General features: G+C 52.3%; 7 protein-coding genes across 7 annotated transcripts; 1 reads left to right on the top strand and 6 right to left on the bottom strand.

Annotated features, from left to right (window-relative positions):
* Positions 1–841: 841 nt before the first annotated feature.
* ATEG_03694 (uncharacterized protein) lies at positions 842–2,106 on the bottom strand (the record flags this gene model as incomplete). The annotated part of the gene is made up of 2 exons (XM_001212872.1): positions 842–864; positions 897–2,106. The coding sequence occupies 2 exons, from the start codon at positions 2,104–2,106 to the stop codon at positions 842–844; spliced, it is 1,233 nt and encodes a 410-aa protein (XP_001212872.1).
* A 1,249-nt stretch (positions 2,107–3,355) lies between these two features.
* On the bottom strand, positions 3,356–3,782 carry ATEG_03693 (uncharacterized protein; the record flags this gene model as incomplete). Its single annotated transcript, XM_001212871.1, has 2 exons — positions 3,356–3,651; positions 3,701–3,782. 2 exons carry the CDS (start codon positions 3,780–3,782, stop codon positions 3,356–3,358), a joined length of 378 nt encoding a protein of 125 aa, XP_001212871.1.
* A 1,294-nt stretch (positions 3,783–5,076) lies between these two features.
* ATEG_03692 (uncharacterized protein) lies at positions 5,077–5,925 on the bottom strand (the record flags this gene model as incomplete). The annotated part of the gene is made up of 3 exons (XM_001212870.1): positions 5,077–5,188; positions 5,377–5,661; positions 5,735–5,925. The coding sequence occupies 3 exons, from the start codon at positions 5,923–5,925 to the stop codon at positions 5,077–5,079; spliced, it is 588 nt and encodes a 195-aa protein (XP_001212870.1).
* Positions 5,926–6,880: 955 nt separating this feature from the next.
* On the top strand, positions 6,881–8,276 carry lysB (homoisocitrate dehydrogenase lysB; the record flags this gene model as incomplete). The annotated part of the gene is made up of 4 exons (XM_001212869.1): positions 6,881–7,037; positions 7,095–7,135; positions 7,210–7,379; positions 7,433–8,276. 4 exons carry the CDS (start codon positions 6,881–6,883, stop codon positions 8,274–8,276), a joined length of 1,212 nt encoding a protein of 403 aa, XP_001212869.1.
* A 129-nt stretch (positions 8,277–8,405) lies between these two features.
* ATEG_03690 (DUF1769 domain-containing protein) lies at positions 8,406–9,416 on the bottom strand (the record flags this gene model as incomplete). The annotated part of the gene is made up of 2 exons (XM_001212868.1): positions 8,406–8,683; positions 8,735–9,416. The coding sequence occupies 2 exons, from the start codon at positions 9,414–9,416 to the stop codon at positions 8,406–8,408; spliced, it is 960 nt and encodes a 319-aa protein (XP_001212868.1).
* A 251-nt stretch (positions 9,417–9,667) lies between these two features.
* On the bottom strand, positions 9,668–11,956 carry ATEG_03689 (uncharacterized protein; the record flags this gene model as incomplete). The annotated part of the gene is made up of 1 exon (XM_001212867.1): positions 9,668–11,956. The coding sequence occupies one exon, from the start codon at positions 11,954–11,956 to the stop codon at positions 9,668–9,670; it is 2,289 nt and encodes a 762-aa protein (XP_001212867.1).
* A 2,383-nt stretch (positions 11,957–14,339) lies between these two features.
* Positions 14,340–15,479, bottom strand: ATEG_03688 (arabinan endo-1,5-alpha-L-arabinosidase; the record flags this gene model as incomplete). Its single annotated transcript, XM_001212866.1, has 4 exons — positions 14,340–14,475; positions 14,547–14,632; positions 14,689–15,171; positions 15,222–15,479. 4 exons carry the CDS (start codon positions 15,477–15,479, stop codon positions 14,340–14,342), a joined length of 963 nt encoding a protein of 320 aa, XP_001212866.1.
* Between the last annotated feature and the right edge of the window lie 3,685 nt (positions 15,480–19,164).

Genomic DNA, 19,164 nt, shown 5'->3' with positions numbered 1-19,164 from the left:
GAATGTATCCTTGCAAAATTGTTGAATACAACTATGTAGAAGTGCTAAATATCCAACCCAACCAGATATCTAAGGCTACCTCAAGCCATGACCGAAATCCAGCCGAGACAACCAAGAAATAGAACAGAATAACCCTAAAGACTCCACCACGGGATATGCAAAATATGCAGCGACCACGCTAAACCCAGCTGAACCTGAATCAACTCCACCGGTAATGCTCCGACACGCTTGGTCGGTATGAGTTCCCCAACCGGGATCGAGGACAAGAATGTGCAGCGAGTCGCCTCACAACGCCGCCGGACACGTTCCGTCGAATCATGTCCCAGCTGGCAAGAAAGAAAGGAAAATAGAAGTTTGTAACACGGACCCAAGAGACAAACAGATCCAGTTGCATGAAACTCAACAGGGTATAACAAGGGTATAAAAGTTGCTAAGTTACAAAAGGGGATGGGAGAAGGGAAGAGAAGGTAAAGTGTAGGGCAGCATCTAAGCGAGAGACAGCTTCTCAACGCCATCAGTAAGCTCTTCAGGCTTGGACGCGGCGTTATCAGAAGCATCCTCAGTGGGTGGCTGAGCAACAGCGTCAACCTTCTCAGGCTTAGGCGCAGGGTCCGAGGCCGGTTCGACGGACTCGTGGATAATCTCCTGCTTCGGTTCGGCTTCAGACAGAATGCCATTGTTCTCGGGCTTGGCCTCCTCCGTCACCGCATCCTCGACTGGGACAGTGTCCTTGGGCTCCTCGGTAGAGGGAGCGGGCTCCTGAGGAGCATCGTTGGTCAATTCCGTAGCCACTTCGGGACCGGCGGACTCCTTGGTTTCTTCGGGAGCGGAGACTTCCTCTTCAGGGACCGAAGGGATAGCATGCTGCTCAACCCATTCAGCAGTACCAGCGTGACCAAGAGAGGAGGTAGGCGTGGTAGTCTTCACCGGGACGTCACCCTGAGTAGAGGCCTCCGGCGAATGAACCTCCACAGACTCTTCCTTGGAGTGTGCTGACGCCGCAGAGGTCTGTGCCTTGGATTTGGTAGAACGGGAAGTGGGCTTAGGGACGGGCTTCGATGCAGTCCGTGTGGTTTTGGTTCCCGATGGGTTCTTGGGCTCCACCTTGTCATGTACCTTACGCGCGGAGCTAGCAGTAGGACGCATCATGCGCGCCAAGAAGCCCTCGTCCACAGGCTTGTTGCTCGTACGGGAGCTGGGACGCTCGTTTGCCACGGAAGCGAGAGCAGAGGGCTTACGAGTAGTAGAAGACGTGGAGTTGTTGGTCCGTGATTGGACAGGAGGCTTGCGGGTCGGTCCGTTGGTACCAGATTTGGCCGCGTTGGTACCAGATTTAGCCGTTGAGGACAAGCTAGGCGTGGTCGCCGACGATGGAAGACGCGCTGATTTAGTGGCGTTCGTAGCAGGCATTGAAGCGCGAGGCGGTCGCGTGGTAGGTTTGGATGCGGTGTTCAGAGCTGCGCGGCTTGGCTTACGGGCTGGTTCCTTAGCCGTAGCGCCAGCAGCCGGCTTCGCGGAGCGGACCGGTTTCGCGGAGTTTTCTGGTTTGGTCGCCATGTTGTTGGCTACAGTCTTCGGCTTCACCGGCGAGGGCTTAGGGGCAGGCGCGGGAGGCGCCTTTTCCTTCGGAGTTGCAGTGGCGGTTTTTGCTGGCGCGGGCGTTGGGGACTTGTTTTCCTTCGCGGTTGGCGAGGCTTCCTTGGTCACGCGTATAGGCGACTGCAGCGATTTAACGGGTTCTTCGGGCTTCGGTGAAGTCTTAGCGTTGGAGGTCGCGTCGATGCCATTGCCTGGTGGAGTGGACGCCAGGGGAGTCTTCACAGGGTCTTCCATCTCATCGGAGTTGAAGCTGCGCATGCGCACGGGAGCAGCCGGGCTATCACTCCGCGTGCTGGCACTTCTCCGCAGGCTTGAGACAGGACTTGACTGCACGGCGCCGTCGACCGCAATAAAGCTGGCGCGCACCTTGGACAAGGGCCTAGTCGAGCCAGGGGTATCGGAACCAACGGGGGATCTACCGCGAGAGGGCGGAGAGGTGGTGTTGGCCTGTTGGGTTTCGAACTTGGCGAGCAGGCTACGAACGCCTGGATGGCCACCGGTATCCATGGCGGTGACTCAGTGTATTAGTCAAGCGGGATAGGGTGTACGGTATGCGAAGCGAGGGGCAGAGCGGTCCGGTATGCAGGATGAGGGGTAGAATGCGGATGCGACGGGGTATGCAGGCGATCCGGTCTTTCTGCGTGTTCGAAATGACTCGGGACGATTCAACGATGGTTGACAGTTGAGCTGATAATTATTGACTGGGGTGAAGTACAGCAGTTCTGGGGAGGTTGGGGTATTTATATCACCCCAGCCCTGCGGCGAGTTTCAGTGGTTGACACGGAGAGAACCAACACGAGTGAGTGCAGTCAACAAAGTCGAAATGAGGGGTGCATTATCCGAGGCAGATGGTGTAGGGCGAGACAATGAAAATGGTCATGATCCACCGATAATGGGAACAATGGGAAAGGAGAGAAGAAGAAGATAGACGGTGAATGGAGAGAGTGAAGGAGAAAGGGAGGAAGTGAGAGAGTGAGAGCGCGCGAAAGAGACAAATAATCAACAAGTGGGCCTCAGGCACCCTTCAGGGGCAGCGGGCGGATCCGCGGCTTCAGGTAAATCACCAGGAGGACTCCAGAGTAGTTTCATCGAGCATCCTCATTTCTCTCGCTCGGTTCTGATTTGGTCTCGCCGGTCCAGGTTCCTGGAAATTCTATTTGGACCAGAGTGGTTGATGTGGCATTTCCATCACCGTTTGCTATACACCTCGGTTCACCAAACAGGAAGAATATCAATAATGGTCCCATCCACTATTGACCATGGCCACCTCAACCAGGATAATTGACCCTGTCTTCGACTCCTTGCAATAGTATCCCTTGTGAATTTTATTCCAAGGTTCTCTTGGATTTATTACCATAAAAAAAATATCGGCCAGAGTGTGGCTGATCGTTACATCACCATGATGGCCATTCTCCGTCTACGGAGGTGGATCAGCACTAACTACCGACTCGGTATACACGACCAGGCGGAGATGGCCGGAATAGCTACGATCCTGGTAAATGGATTCATGATAGAAATTGTAGTAGCCTGGAAAGCTCTTGTTCTGTAGCATGTATCCCCAACAATGTTCACCATGTTCCTACCAGATATATATCTCTAGTCCTGTGCTGGACCACAGATCTTCTCACCTCCACTTCTATCACTAATCTAAAATACCGTACAACAACTCCTCTAGACACAGTAGGTAGAGAGGACCCGGAGATGATGGGAATATAACCCACAATTCCACGAACCCTCAGGCTTGCTTGCGAGAAGTCTACATGCCGTTCTCATTGCCCGGTCCAGTCTCCTCATCATCGCCCATCCATGGGAAGTGACGTTTTCCTGACAGAAGGTCACCGTCTTCTTGATCCTCATCTCCGGGGAACGGCCAGTGGGTTATTCCAGTACTGTTGTTGTTATCATCCTCCTCCTCGCCCCCGAGCAGGGGCAAAAGAGGCAGGAGTCGTCCAATTCCGGGCCCCTCAGGGCCTTCTTCTCCCTCGTCGTCGCCCATCCAGGGGAGATGTCTTTCGTCCATTTTGACCGCTTGGCCCGCTGGGCGCATAGAGCCTATATCCTGGTGAGTCGGAAGTCGTTCGTTTCGAGCACAAATACGTACGGGCGTCTGCTCTGGACGGGGCCGCGTGAGAAAGCGGGCTCAGTCCGACGAGAAGAAACGAGAGGACGGCGGTGTAGCGCATGGTGAACAAGAAGAAGGCGTTTTGATTTGAAAATTTGAGAGCTTGAAAGTATGTGAGGTGAGGTTGAAGGCTTTAATGGTGCTCGATAACAATTGAAAGGTCTCTGATCCGTATGAGGTATTTATATGGCGAGAACATTGAGATTGATAGACCAAGTCATCCTGGTCTGAAACGGCAAACTCGATCCAAGTGCAACGTTTATCTCGGGCTTTCTACAGTCCGATGCTTCGGCTCAAACAATAGACGCACGAAGCCTATGATACAGAGACAACACTGGGGCTTGCTAAGGTAGATGACGCACACAGTAGTACATGGCCGGACTTACGGCCTGGAGATAAGACGTTCCACTATATTGAAGAAGTATGTTCCAAGTCCAGCGGTTGTTCATTATGAAACAGTCGATTTTTGAATTCGTACCAGAGATGTGCCACAGTTGCTGGCTCTGAGGATATCCGCATTGCTACTACCATCATGTCACCGGCATATACATCATCACCATGCACAAGGAGCCATGACCATAATTAGACGCGTAGTATTTGGGATCTTTCACGGGTGTTGTCTGACTAGAACAACGGGTTGATGTATGACAGCTACCACTCGGCTTGGACTCAAACAATACTTCTACCATCTGAATCTGTACCACTCAATCGATCAAGCCTTTGAGCTTTGCGCTTTCCTCTAAACTGACTGCATGACATCATAAAATTTTACTAGTAGAACGTCGGCGTGGAATATAGCATGCAGATAGTTCTGAGCCAAGGCGTTCCCCGGAGTTTAGAATGTGTGAGCCTTTTGGCTAGAGGAAATAGTGTTCTTCCTATATCATTCAGGCCGTACCTACCTTAATGCAATGATTATTCATGACGCATGTGAAATGACTACCAGAAGTGACAAGAACGGTCGTGGGAACTACCTAGTAGGTATCTAGGTACTATGGTTGTGGCTCCCTGTAAAGCGGCGGGGGTCGTTATCGCAGTCATATGAAACTAGCATTAAAGACAATTGCCTTTTCGTTCTCAGAGTTTCACTAGGGTTAACAGAACCCCAAAATTAGTTCAAGTTAACCTCAAATTCAGAACTCAAGATATTCATGAATAAGATATATCAGTAAAACCGAAAGTTTAAAGGCACTTCTGGAGTAAACAAGCGACAAGCAAGCTGTCATAGGGACAGGCGTGCTCCACGCGTCAAATCTGAAGTACAGACTGACAGTGCCATTTCCCATAACTCCCAGATGATTTCACATGTTGACCTTTGCTACCATTCACCTGCTTTCGCAAAAGGCATCATGCCACTAGGTCCACCATATATCTTGCCCAAACTGATGAACTACGCCTGAATTTTCGGTGAACTCGTTACTTTCCTCCTTAGGCATATCTGCGCAATGTGCTAGACAGGTCACGGACCTACAGTTCGAGTCAGCGAGTTTCTAGATGCGGTTGGACGACGAAAGGTCTCTTACACAGCCCCGGTTGCACGCTCATAGAGAATCTTTTCCGGAAAGCCTTCAAACATATACCAGCCTCTGAGGCGAGCTTGCCTGCGAAAATAGTTGAGTGAACGCAAAACCTTTCGTCCAAGTATTCAAACTTACTCGAGGATACGAGTGACCTCGCGCTTGATATGTGAGCCTTCCCACTCTATCAGGTCCAAATAATCTAGGGCAGGCTTTCCGCGAACTCTAGACATTGCGATACAATTCATGTAACCTCCAGGATATTCGTACGCAGGCCCCTGCGTCTTAACGCCATTATCAAGTAGAGTGGGCAACCCTTCAATCGACTGCAAATTGCGAATAGCACGGACCTCATCCTGGAAGACCCTTTTGGCCCATTCGATATTGTCTTGACGCTCATCAGGCAACAACAAGACGGGATCCCTCCTTCAGGATCAATGAGTTAGACCATCGTGGGCCTCAGTCTAAGCTTTGAAGGGAGGAATGAGTCACTCACTGGACGCGAACCTTCACAACCGCATCAATGTTGTCTGTACCCCTGGTGGCGTAGAAAACGGCCCTTCTCTCAGCAAACTGGTCATCCCTTTTCTCCGAGACCAGGGTGTCCAGGTGATAAACATTAGCTCCCGCAGTGAGCTCAGTGCCTTCAAGCTTTTTGAGGACTATATCCCCGAGTTGTGGGTTCATAGTGGCTGAGAAGCGAGGGTTTCCTTCGAGCAGTCTTGCGTGATAAAGTGTAGGGGGAGGCTTTTCGCTTTTGAGGAGATAGGAGAGGGTTAAGCTTCTTATACAGGGTGTTCCTTTTGCTTATTGTTCATTGTTACGTCACAGATGTATTGAAAACTTTAATAAGGGAATAAGGTACTATATCAGATGTTCTGCAATTGCATGTACAGTCAGTTAACAACTCTGTATAATAGCTCTTCTGCCTTATTCAAGGATAACGTCCAGAAGACTGTCACCTGCCCTTACATTATTCTTTGCTGCATAGCAGAATATTGAGAACTATATGTCAATGAATCTAGAGAAGACCATTGTATGGATTATTGGCAATAAGGTAAGTTGGCCACTATGGACGCTCTTTTGAGTCCTTAAAGAAGAGTCCACAACATATGCTTGCCCCAGCACCTCAGTACCTACATAGCATCTCTTACCTTAAATAGCAGATCAATATAGCTCCCACAGATGCTTATTGTTTAGACGATCGGACAATATTTTAACATTCAATATACAACAGACAGGTGAGATACAATTAAAATTGGATATATTCGAACTATCCTATGTTTGGACATAAACAGACCTTTGAAATAACAACCAACACCAGCATTTAAGTGCACTAAGTCCAGTTGCTGCTCATTCTACAAAGTATTTCTAATAGATGAGCTTGTAGAATCTGTAAGCAGTCTACACGTCCATATATATACTCCTCCACAAGACTCCAAGCTTACATTCCTTTGCAGGTTGACGGATCTTACAGGGCAGTCCATGGCATACGGGCTCAGTCTTCGCATGCTGGCTAGATTATCTGTTAAGTTATCAGTACCGACCAAGGGCAGTTCCAATAGCACGTTTATTGTGTCCACCATAGGGAATATACACGTACTCCGTAGGTATTCCGTAGATCAGAAGGACGAGGCGAACAATGGTAAAGACACACCCGGCTATTACCGCCGGAGCCACGTTGATCCGGGCCGTTGGATTTCCTCTTGCTCCGATTGTCGGGGAGACCTTTTTCTCTGTCCAGTTCACTCCCAGTCGACATTATTGCGCAATGGCTGCTGCTAGGACGCTTCGCATAGGTCAATTGGCTCCTTTTCCGATCAAAGTAAACTGTAGCTGACATTCTCCCATTCTAGGTCTCATCCCCGGTGACGGTATCGGACGGGAGGTCATTCCGGTATGGAGAACGTCCAACCCCGGATTTCCTCCACATGACAATTGAAGGTCAATGCTAACCATGCGGTTCGTTAGGCTGGTCGCCGTCTGCTGGAATCCCTTCCCTCCTCTCTCAACCTGAAGTTCAGCTTCGTTGACCTGGATGCCGGTTTCGACACCTTCAAGCGCACCGGTACCGCTCTCCCTGACAAGACCGTTGAGATCTTGAAAAAGGAGTGCGATGGAGCTCTTTTCGGAGCCGTCAGGTAAAGTGAAACCATACTGATTGTCTTCTGCATTCTAAACGTGTCATCTCCAGCTCCCCTAGCACCAAGGTCGCTGGCTACTCCTCCCCCATTGTCGCTCTCCGCAAGAAGCTCGACCTGTACGCCAACGTCCGTCCAGTCAAGACTACCAGCGGCGACAGCAAGGGCAACCCTATCGATCTGGTCATCGTCCGGGAGAACACTGAGGACCTCTATGTGAAGGAGGAGCAGACCAAGGACACCCCCAACGGCAAGGTGGCCGAGGCCATCAAGCGCATCTCCGAGAACGCTTCCTCCCGCATCTCCACCATCGCTGGTGAGATCGCTCTGCGCCGTCAGAAGATCCGCGACGTTGCCGCCACCCCCGGCCTCCGCTCCAAACCCATGGTTACTATCACCCACAAGTCCAACGTTCTGTCGCAGACCGACGGTCTCTTCCGTGAGACCGCCCGCAAGGCCCTCTCCGCCGACCGCTTCTCCTCCGTCGAGGTCGAGGAGCAGATCGTCGACTCCATGGTCTACAAGCTCTTCCGTCAGCCCGAGTACTATGATGTGATTGTCGCCCCCAATCTCTACGGTGACATTCTGTCCGACGGCGCTGCCGCCCTGGTCGGCAGTCTGGGTCTGGTGCCCAGCGCCAACGTCGGTGACGGCTTTGCCATCGGTGAGCCTTGCCACGGCTCCGCCCCCGACATCGAGGGCAAGGGCATTGCCAACCCCATCGCTACCCTGCGCAGTGTCGCCCTGATGCTGGAGTTCCTTGGCGAAGAGAACGCCGCCGCCAAGATCTACACCGCTGTCGATGCCAACCTCGACGAGGGCAAGTACCTCTCCCCTGACATGGGCGGAAAGGCTACCACCCAGCAGGTTCTCGACGATGTCCTGAAGAGACTTTAGAGGTCGTTACGTAAAAGCGGATGTCTTATTGCGAACTGTGTGATGCTTGTATAGAGCGACTGTATATCTAAATAAACCATGACTACCTGCGTCTTGAATTCTTCCCATCTCTCCATTGATTTAAACATCTCACTCAACATCGTCCGCCGACGGCTCTGGCTCCCATTCAAAGCGCCCCAGCTTGCCCTCATTCCGCTCATGCGTCTCCTTATTTTTCTCTTTGGCACGCTGCGTCCACTCCCGGTGCTCCGGCTCATCATCCGTCCCCTGGCAGACAAGCATAAACAGTACCACAAGATACACATCATCCGTCTCGCGGTTCTTCAGCACATACCGGAGATAATGGTGCTCCTCGTCGGCATAATGCAGCGCATTGATATTAAACCCGGGGAGCCGTAGCGAGAAATCTGCCTTCATCAGCGCTCAACCTTACAACACAAAGTCAACGCACAACCCACCATTAAACCCCAGATACGGATTCCCAAAATCCACCCAGTACGTCCTCCCCTCCTCAAACACAAACGCCTCGCGGTTCGCCTCGGACTGGAAGAACTTGCGCCGCTGCTCGACACTCTCCCCCACGCCGAGCCCCTGCCTCACCTCCACCCCATCCCCATCGGCCCCCTCCTCCACGACCGTCCCATGCAGTGTCGGCACCTCATGATCCCGCTTGATCTTCTCCCCAACCCGGAACTGGTTCCACGACGACAACGCCGGGCTGAACAGGTACGGCCGGTCGGCGTAGGCGTCGCCGTCCAGCGTCGGGTCGATGGTCCACTGCACCAGACGCAGGGCGGCGTTGAACCCCGGCGGCAGACGGTCGCGGATGGGCCGGTCGAAGTCGTTGCCGAAGATGAGGTCCTTCCCGTTGACGGGGTGCTTGAAGACGATCGCGAAGGAGATGGAGTACTGGTCGGATTGGTGAAGGGGGTGCGAGAAGTAGGGGCTTGTCTTGGGCGAGTCGTCCGGGTAGCCTGTGTAGTCCTGGATGCGGACGCAGAGGCTGATGATGGCGTGCTCGTTTTCGATGCGCATCGACTGCTCTTCGTTTACGGGGACTAGCTGGTGCGTTGCTGGGTCATATTGCGTGCCCGCCGTCACTTTGAGGCGGTACTTGAGTTCGGCGGGTTGCCCGGTCATTCTGCTGTAATATGAGGAGATTATAGATCCAGTTAGGGTATATAGGTGTGTCAATGGCGTCTTGATGGACTTCAGAGCGGATGGAACTTATATTGATGACCTCATGCGAGCGTCGACGTCATCGCGAGAAACCCTGGTTCGTACCGACAACCTTATCACTACCAAACTTCACTCTATCGATAATAAACTAAGAAAATACAATGCAAGGGAAAGATATAGTACACAACAAAAGAAACACTGTCCAAAGAATGTTATAGATCAGCGGGGTCAGAAGGCGGAATCTCGCCTGTCTCTTCCACGTCTTCTGCCAGCAAGTCGTCCGTGAGGATGCCAATTCCACTGTCTAGTCGCCGGCGATGTTTACCGCGACCGACTTCCACGTCGACGAACCGCGTCATGCTAACAGGAGTTATGGGCTCACTGCCGGCGTGGACATCGTCGGACTGCAGCTCGTCCGACTTCATCTGCCAATTGGCCGAGCGCACCTTTGCCTTTCGCCGCTCCGCATTGACCGTTTCCTTCATGTAGGCGAATGACCGCGCCTGGTCCGCAGCCCACCGGTCTAACAAGCTATCCCGAGCTCTGATTTCCAAGCGCAGCTGCTCTTCGAGTCCCGAGTTACTCAGACGAAGTTTCTCAGCCTCCGATTTGGCGGCTTCCAGCGACGTAGTCAGTTCTGACACGCGGACATTCATCACTCCTATCTCCTGTTGTTGTTCCATCGCTTGTTTCTCTAGACCTTCGACGGCCTTTTGGCGCTCCTTCTCGAGAAGTTCGACCTTTGCGGTCAAGTCGCACACGGAGAATCGGTTATTTTCGACGGTCTCCTCCAGTTCGTGAATGCGTGCCTCTCGCTCGGTAGCACTCAACTCAGCTGCATGACGAGCCTTTTCCTCTTCGTCGATCTGGCTTTTCAGCTGGGATACCTGCTGGCGGTGGTTCTCCTCCAGCTCGGTAATGAGGGTCTCCAAGTTCGTCACTTCGGTGCGGTACGTGGTAAGTGCTGCATTCAATCTGTCAATCCCAACGGCTTGTTCTTTGCCTTCGTTTTCGAGTTCTTGCATCCGCATTCTCGTATGCAGCATGTCGCGCGCGGAGGACGAAATCGACTCCTCGAGATCCTGGACTTTCTTCGCCGCAGTCTCGTATCGCGCCAGCGCAGCGTTGAAGTGTCCACGCAAGGTCCTTTCACGGCCGACCGCTGCCTCGTGCATCTTCTGCTCTTCGTCTAAGCTCTGGACGAGTAGCTCGACCCGCGCCACAAGAGCGCTGAGGGTGCTATTTCCGTTGTGCAAGCTCGCGCTGGGCGTCTCACCGGGAACGGCACGTTCAAGTCGAAGACGCGCCCAGCGAAAACGATCGCGCATTTGAGCGATTATCTCGTCGACATTACTGCCCGAGAACCCTAGGTCGCGCAGCTCTTGTTGGACTGTAGATAGTGCGCTGGTAGCATCCGAAGCACGAGTGAGGACCTCTGTGAGAGTCGGTAGAAAGCGCTCGAGAAAGTCTGGAGGCGGAGATGACTGTCGCAAATGACTCTCAAGAGGTGTACCCACGAATGCAGAGAGACGACTTCGAAATGAATTGAACAGCTCTTTCTTCTCTGATTTTGCGGCTTCCAGGTCCGCTGACAGAGCGATAGCGTCTGCATCCTGATCGCGTCCAAAGCACACATCAGGATTTGGAATTCCATGGTCCAGCAAAGACATGTCATCGGGAATAGATGGCGGATGTCCACTCAGCCCGCGCATATCAGGCGAGTTCGAAATGAGCATCGTACTCCCGTCGAAAGCACTGTCGTTGAGAATGATAGTATCGGCCTCTGTGCTCGCCACATCGGATTGATTTAAAGCACTATGAACAGACGAGAACGACAACTCTTCTCTAAGCTTGCTGTTCTCGTGTTCCAAATTCTCAATGCGCGCTTGGGGCGGCACCCATGGCATGTCCTCGCTGCACGCAGGACTCTGAGGCAGCCGATTATGCTTGGCCAGCTCGAGCTGATGGCGCAGCGCGTCTCGTTCGCGAAGCAAAGACTGCAGCGTCTTTTCATACTGCGCAGTATCGCGCTTCTCGCGCTGGAGCTGGTTGATCTCATCGCTGAGTCCCACTCTGCGGATTCGCCGCTGCGTCCGCGAGTCGAGAATCTGCCGCAGCGGCGTGAACTGCACGACTCGCTCTGGCGAGGGCAGCCGCGCCGGCCACAGCGGATCGAGCGAGACACGCGATCGCGGAAGCGGCGCGGAACGCCGTCGCAGCCGTTTGCTGGGCGTCTGGGGCGTCCCCTCTGCATCGGCGGGCTCCTCAAACGACGTGCGCAGCATCACCGGCGTCAATCCCGTAGAGTAGTCTGGGCCATTTTGCAGCTGCGGACCGGGGTCGGAGAAGCGAACCTTCTTCCTTGGTTGGCGGGGAGTTTTGCAAGACGAGGCGGGAGACGCTGCGGCGGACTGTCGAGTCGTTCTGCAGGCGGCTGGTGAGCGAGGTGCTTGGGTGGAGAGGGAGCTGGTCCGTCTCTTCCTCGCCTGCCTTGTCTCCATGATGGCGATCAGGGCTAGTGTACTAGATGGGATATAGTATTGGACAGTTGTACCACGTTCAGGATCTAAAAGGCGTCATGGATGAAGAATGTTGCTGATCCCTGGCGGATAAGATAGAATTTATCGATAATGGGATCAAACAAACAGACTACTGCATTTGGATGGACCGTGCGGGTTATCAAAACAAGAGTGAGACCTCGACGCGTTAGAGATCCAGTCCGATTTCCCGATCGGGAAGATGTAAACAAGCCGCATCAGGTGACTGGCTTCTGCCTACTTCTGCCTACCATCTCCCACTACGAATTGTCAAAAGAGGTCCTATCTAGGGTTCAAGTTGGTCAAGTGACAAGAAGCCCATTTACCCAGAGATGTGAGGAATATAATATCGATAGTTGATCTGAATGGGAGGTATTTGACTTGAGTCATGCTGGATATAGACATTGACCAAGAACGACAGTTGTTTTCATTCCCATCAAGCTCTGTCCATAAGGTTTTTTCAAGCTAATTAATGTGCGGGAATAACTGCTGCTATATACCCATCTCTGTCTTCCTACATTATTATTGTTGTTGTGAACCTAACAATAACATGGCCTACTCTGCCAAGATTAAGCATTCTAGAATGACGGGAACTACTGGCGGGATCGCCGTTCACTAACCCGCCGAGGCTGCTAGTGCACCAAACACATGGAAGACCACATATCACATCCCAAACTATAGCTGGACATCCCTTGCTGGAATCGGCGAATCCAGCAACCTGAAACGCCAATGAATACCAGGATAATGGCCCTCTACCTGGTATATGGCTGATCATGGAACTCTAATATATGAACAATTTCGGCATTTCTTGCCGGGGGGGCTTAGATCTACGGAGTATTGAGCTCCAGCTATGGTTCATATTATTGTTTTTGTGGGAATTATCGAGGAATGATGATGTTGAATACTACGTGACATTTCTCTACTGTACTCTGTAGGTACTGAACATCCGAGGTATGCAGCAAGCCCTACAGGGGACATTCCTTCTAGGCTACCCGTAGGACCTACTAAATCAACACAAGACAAAGCCATTGACTTTCAACCGGAATGTAGTGTTTCATTGTGACATTCTAGATAGTATGAGGGAATAAATTGGAATATTTATTGGCCTCGAATTGTTCATCCCTTTGCGGATCAACACAAACATGCACGACATCAAACGCCGGAATGCAGCATACTCGGTATACAATTGCCCAGGCTGAGAGATTGAAACATGCACATCGCCTTCCTTGGTCTGATACATTTGTTGCCAACGGAGTGTGGGTTTAACGGTAAGTATTCAGGCGATCGCAAGACGTATCTACAGTTCTCAGTAAGACCGTGCTATACTACATAGTATTAAGAGAACAAGTCTTTCCACGGCAATTCCAAACCCAAAACAATGCCCATACTCCCAAAGCCCAGGACTACCTTAGTAGGAATACATACGTACATACAGCGTGAATAAAGCAATAGTTACGCATGTCATATCCAAGACAGACAGCCCGATAAGCCTCCTGTACCTGCATCCAGCCCCCCTTACCTCCTCCCCATTCCGACCAACCAGCACCCGCATCAAAAACTCCCGATAACGTCGTGATATTCAGGAACGAAGCATCCGAGGCCAATAGGACGCAGTTCGCCGGCACACCGCGCCGCGCAGACGGTGGCTCCGGCCCGGCGGCGAGCACCAATCTGCGCATTTCGAGCTGACGCGGACGGTTTGCTCGCGCAGCTGATTAGCCGTCGATCAGGGGTGGCCGCATAGAGGTCGGACACTTTATTACGACATAATGTCTCAGGGGTACTGTGTAGCTGATGTTGTTAGGTACTTTTTGTGCCTTCTTTTGGCTAAGCGTATGAAGAAGGACGGGGGTTGATGCTGGTATGGACCTGTTCAAGCCGAAAGCCACACCAGGCAGTCATATTGCCACATGCTTTGGCAGGAAAGCTTACTGCGTAAGGGCATGCGTTGAGGCTGTTCCGTAAAGGGTTGTTTATTGTCTCAAGTCGGTATGCGGCGAGGGAATTGTGAGGAGGTTGAGATAAGGCGCATATCTCGAGTGTCACTGCACATGGAGAATGTAAAGTCTCACTGTAATCTCCGGGTTCGCGCATGCAGGATTCAGTTCATCGGATCGCTGAATCACCTTTGTATGTAGATTATTTACTTCTACAGCCGAATTATATTACGATGCTGCCAAGGTAAAATAGCAAATTTAAAGAATTAAATGCATATAACCATATCTATAGCGAATGCAATCGACCCAACGGTCTCTCTAGCGAACGAATTAAACATGGTATCAGGTATATATAGTCAGTTCCAACCGGAACACCAGGGTATAAACTATCTGCACGAAATATCGGCACCCTATACAGAAGGCCAGCCGTCCACCCAGTTGAGGCGGTTCCAGCCGAACTGGTAGTCCGTCTTGGCCAGGCCCTTGGTCTTGTCGGCGTAGTGGTAGTACAGGACCTGACCGAGGTTCTTGTCCTCGACGATGCCCCTAGAAGCATAGCGTTAGTGGCTGCGGTCTGGACCGGGGCGCCCGATTCTCGGGCCGCGGGGAGCACTTACTGTCCGCCCGGGGCGTACACATTCCCGTGGCTCGCCAACAATGTGGTGCCGCCGCTCTCGCGGCACGAGCGACCCGACTTGTCGACCTGGAAGGATTAGCATGCGTGGTTTCAATGATCTGCATTCCATCAAGGCAGCTTACAAAGTTGTTTCGGCCACCCTCCGAGCGGCACACGTGAATGCTATACTCCTCGCCTTGCGCGGGCAAGTTCACGTCGTAGTTGCCGCCGAGGCCAGAGGAGAAGGTCAGGTAGTAGTAGTTGCCGTGCTTGAATTCGAAGGCGGCCTCGATGCGGTGATTGAGGCTGGCGTTCCAGGCGATCTGGTGCGGCGCAATCTCGGCGAGTTCGAAGGGGTTCTTCAGCGGCACCTGGAAGATACCCTGCCAGTACGAGCCGAAGTTGAGGGCCGGGGCGCCGTCGATGCGGATCCAGTTGGCGTCGATGGTGTTGTAGGGGGGGTTGTTGCTGGTGTTGAGGCCAATGGAGCCGTGGTCCGTCCAGGAGCCCACCTCCATGGTGTCGGAGCTGGCCACGCCAATCACCGAGTCTTTCTTGCCCAGCACGGACACGGAGTAGTACATGTAGTACTTCTTGGTGTTTTCCTGATAGTGCACATCAGGGGCCTGGCGGTTGTTAGTGTGACCATGTATATTTCCATGGGCTGAGTACATACCCAGAGGTTGTCGTTGCCGGCATGGTTGATCTTCGAACCGTTCGGAAGAGCGAAACCGTTGTCCTCCCAGGGCCCTACAATCGCAGGAGCTGACGAGATGTGAATACCACCGCCGGTAGCAAAGCGGAAGTATCTGCCGTCGGACTTTCTCTGGTAGAGACCGGGATCATGCGTCCAGCAGTCGCCAGTACAAGGACCGGGGTTGGCAAAGGCATTCACCAAGGCTATGAACAGGAAGAGGAGCGTACTCCGATACATGATTAAGGAGATTAGGAATTAAAGGTATAGGAGGGAGGAAAGAAATAAAGATAATTAGGAATGCCGATGCTCTTTGAATATTCAGAAAGGCATGGGCATGCGGCGAGGCAGGGCAATTTATAGAGAATCGGCTGGCGGACTGGGCGAGCCCAAGAAGTACAGGGGAGGCATTGCCCAGCCCACAGAGCAAAAGGAAACCTACCCCCCCCCCCCCGGACAGGTCACACGCTAGCCGTTGCAGCCAGATGGATTTGTGCAAGATCGCAAGTGGACAGGAGCAGTGAAAGGTCTCGGCCAATGACGGGGGTTACAAACCCCCAATGCAGGGGCAGTGGGAGCGACGCAAAGGCAAAGGCAAACAAAGGCGCAAGGAACATTCATTGTCACCGGGAGAATTTCGGGGCCAGGAGGCCTTGGATCCAGTCTACGGAGTAAGGGATATCCCCATCATAGGCCCATCGTGACGCGTCGATGCATGGCGTGCTTAGAGATACGGAAGACGCTATTACGTTCGTCTGTATTTTCTCTGAAGCCAAGGGACACTCGAATGTTGACAATGGGGAGGAGAAGGAGTATCCCTATCACCTCCGAGCTACCTGTAAACAAGCCCTGTGGCTTGTCTAGCAGGGGGCTGATCTTCGCCCGATGAAGGACCCGCTACTGACCGCGGTCTAGGTGTGAGCGGACCACACGACAGAGTCAGCGAGGCAGTGAATGATAATCGTCGCTGATATTAACCACTAGAGCATCAAGTTGCATAGGCTGATGGGCCACGCACTAAGAGAGTCTAAAATCTGATCGGTAAGATTTGGCGAGAATCTCGTAGGTTTTTCTGAACTTTGGGGAGTCTCAGCCTCCTTGCACTGTGCAGAGGACTATTTACCTGGGGAAAAGCATAAACGAATGCCATTGATAGTCCGACGGGATCGACTATAAGGCAGAAGCTATGGTGATGATCTTAATGATCTCGGTACTATCCACAGCCGATTACTTAATCTCCGCAATAGTCAGTTAGTTAGTTACTATTAATGAGCGGGCGGAGCACATGCATGAGCTAGAGGGATTAATATGGAGCGGGCTAGTCAGTCTTGACCGATATTTGCAAGTAAACCTGTAACTACCTACATACCTAGTGAGTTATAATCAGGAAATAAAAATAAATACAAAGATCTTGGATCCTTGGGCTTGGCTCAACCGGCTAACTCCACTCCAAGCGGGTGGTCTTGCCGGCGCTGTTCCGCATCGGGCTTTAGGGCTTGTTCCCAGCGCAAATCAGGCGATCCACGCTTCTGTTTGTCTGTCAACACATGATGTGATTAGTACCTCATGCACCGTCGGGTTCATCTGCCTTGATCGTGGCTCCAATAACATGTTGGCATGATTCATCCAGCTACACCACTGTCCTGTCTTACTTTCGGTGCGATCTGAAAAGGATTTTCCTATTAGGTCATAGGCTGGGTATCCCGCAGTACACTGCGGAGTATACAGCCGACTCAACACGAACAACTGGCTCTCGCATATGTCAGAACACGGGATAAAGGAGCTTTACTCGGTCCGGAAGGACGCCCAGGTATCCTTGCATCCATCCCACGCCCTGTTCCCTCGAGGTATCTGGACGCGACCCCTTCTCCCTCTGCCCGATCTAGGAGGCAGTCCTGTACCCAAGGGGGATGACCTAGCCATGGGGATGGAGACATGAGGCGTGATCTCCCCCAGGGCCCCCATGCGATCGCTGCACCCGTAGGAGAGACACTAGCTCGGTCGGCATCGCCCGCGTTGGGTTCTGACTGGACCGTCGTCTCTCGCTAGTTTATCTCTCTCCGCAGCGCATGTGTGACAACAAAAAGCAAATCGCCAGTGGTGGTAACTCTGCACGTGTTGCCACACGGATGGGGTGCCATCGACCGGGGAATAGTTCTCATTCCTGTTGTATGACATGGCGTTTAATGTAACCTCCCGCCAGCCCGCTTGTATACTACGGGGTAAATCGTCCCGAGCTGCCACATAGGATATACCCTGCATCCACGGCCGGACGGCTCAGCCCCCCAACGCCTCGTATTGAAAGCAATATATCCTCGCTTATCCTGCCGTGAAATGCCTAGACGGGCTATATGCAGCATGTTCAGCACTACTGTACTAGTATAGACCAACTCGAAATCACCGCCTGATGGGCTGGTCCGTGCAGCCGATGATGGGTCACGACGAGCTGAGGTGCCAGTACTGACGAAGCACGTCATCCTTGGCTAATGACCTCATGCAAATCACTGACTCCAGCAGCGAGAGGTTGAGCCTCTCCTCTTTCTCTCCGCTCATCATCCAGCCATATGCGCTAAAATGACCTCAGATGAGGGGTAACGGGCGAGACGGTCAGGTCGACAAGATTAATCTCCATCCCGCTGTGGCGGCGGAGGGCTGTAGTACAACTCGATCCGAGCCGGTTGGTCAGCCGTGCTCGTGGACATCTCGTCGAGATCGCGATGGGGCAGACTAGGACTAGCCAAAGTCTGATACCACCCTGGTTTTCTTTGTCGCGGCTGATGCTGGGGTGGGAGGGAAGACAAGCCACTAATGCGGCCGCTACCACTGATCCATGCTTACATGCTGGACCCTCGCCCCCCTCCCCCGGTCAGGATTTAGACTTAATATCACGAGAGTGTCAATCTCGGCACCTACGCTAACGACCCTAAAGCCACCGCAAAGGCCTCTCCAGCATCAAGGACGGGAGGACGGGACAGAATGACAACAGCGGTCCTGGATCGAATCGCGTGGATGCATCGATATTAAAGCATGACCTCAGCGTGAGGAAATGCAGTGGGGAGAGGGCAACATCCCGCGTTTGTAATAGATCTTCTCCGCAACTCGAAGCGACTCGCCATCGTGATGGCTGCTAAAGCATTTAGTGTCCTCGCGACCGATGCATGACATAATGGGATGACTGTGGGAATCCCCATGGGGTAGGATGTGAGTCTTTCGGCCGATGGTTGTTCCCATGGCTCGGTCAAATTGTCTAGTATTATGAACGCCAGTCATATGAGACGAAGCGGACCGAGCACGTTCACATGAGTTCATAAGCACCTACGCATAAGGTGGGATGATGCTTCCCCATGTTAGGCTGGACGAGTCGCATTGATACATAGTTTGCTACGGGTCAACATTATCGGTCGGGTGGGAATGAGAGAATGTTTGTGTGCCTCCTAGTTTGCTGCATACATGCGGGAGTGAGACAGAGACCGCGATTGTGGTTAGGTCTTCTTGACGGTTTTATATAGTACCTAAGTTGCAGGTAAGGTACTAGGATCATGTACAAGGCAAACACCGTCAAATGGCATGAACCCCCTCGAAGTACAACAGATCTTCAAGCAAAGGAGACATAACCATATCAAACACCCTCTCTTCATAGATCTTATCATCAAGGCACAGAGAATTCTTACCTGACCAGAACAGACAACTGTGAACAACATCCCCATAATTGGTTCCACTTTCGCAATAAACCCTTTTGAGCAGTCTCGATGCCGTGTTGAATCTTATCATCTGCTCGTTCCCACTCCCGTCCTCGGGCATCGCAAGGGCCGTAATGGGCTTCCCGAGGAAAAGCTCAGTCAATGTTAATGCCAGCGGAAAAAGGATATTATCATGAATGTGAGGGGACGAGTAGGTGGTCTCGCGCACGCTGCTCCCGGAGGCC

This window comes from Aspergillus terreus, genomic scaffold, assembly GCF_000149615.1.
Source record: "Aspergillus terreus NIH2624 scaffold_5 genomic scaffold, whole genome shotgun sequence".
NCBI lineage: Eukaryota > Fungi > Ascomycota > Eurotiomycetes > Eurotiales > Aspergillaceae > Aspergillus > Aspergillus terreus.
This window is presented reverse-complemented; position numbering and strand designations above follow the sequence as displayed.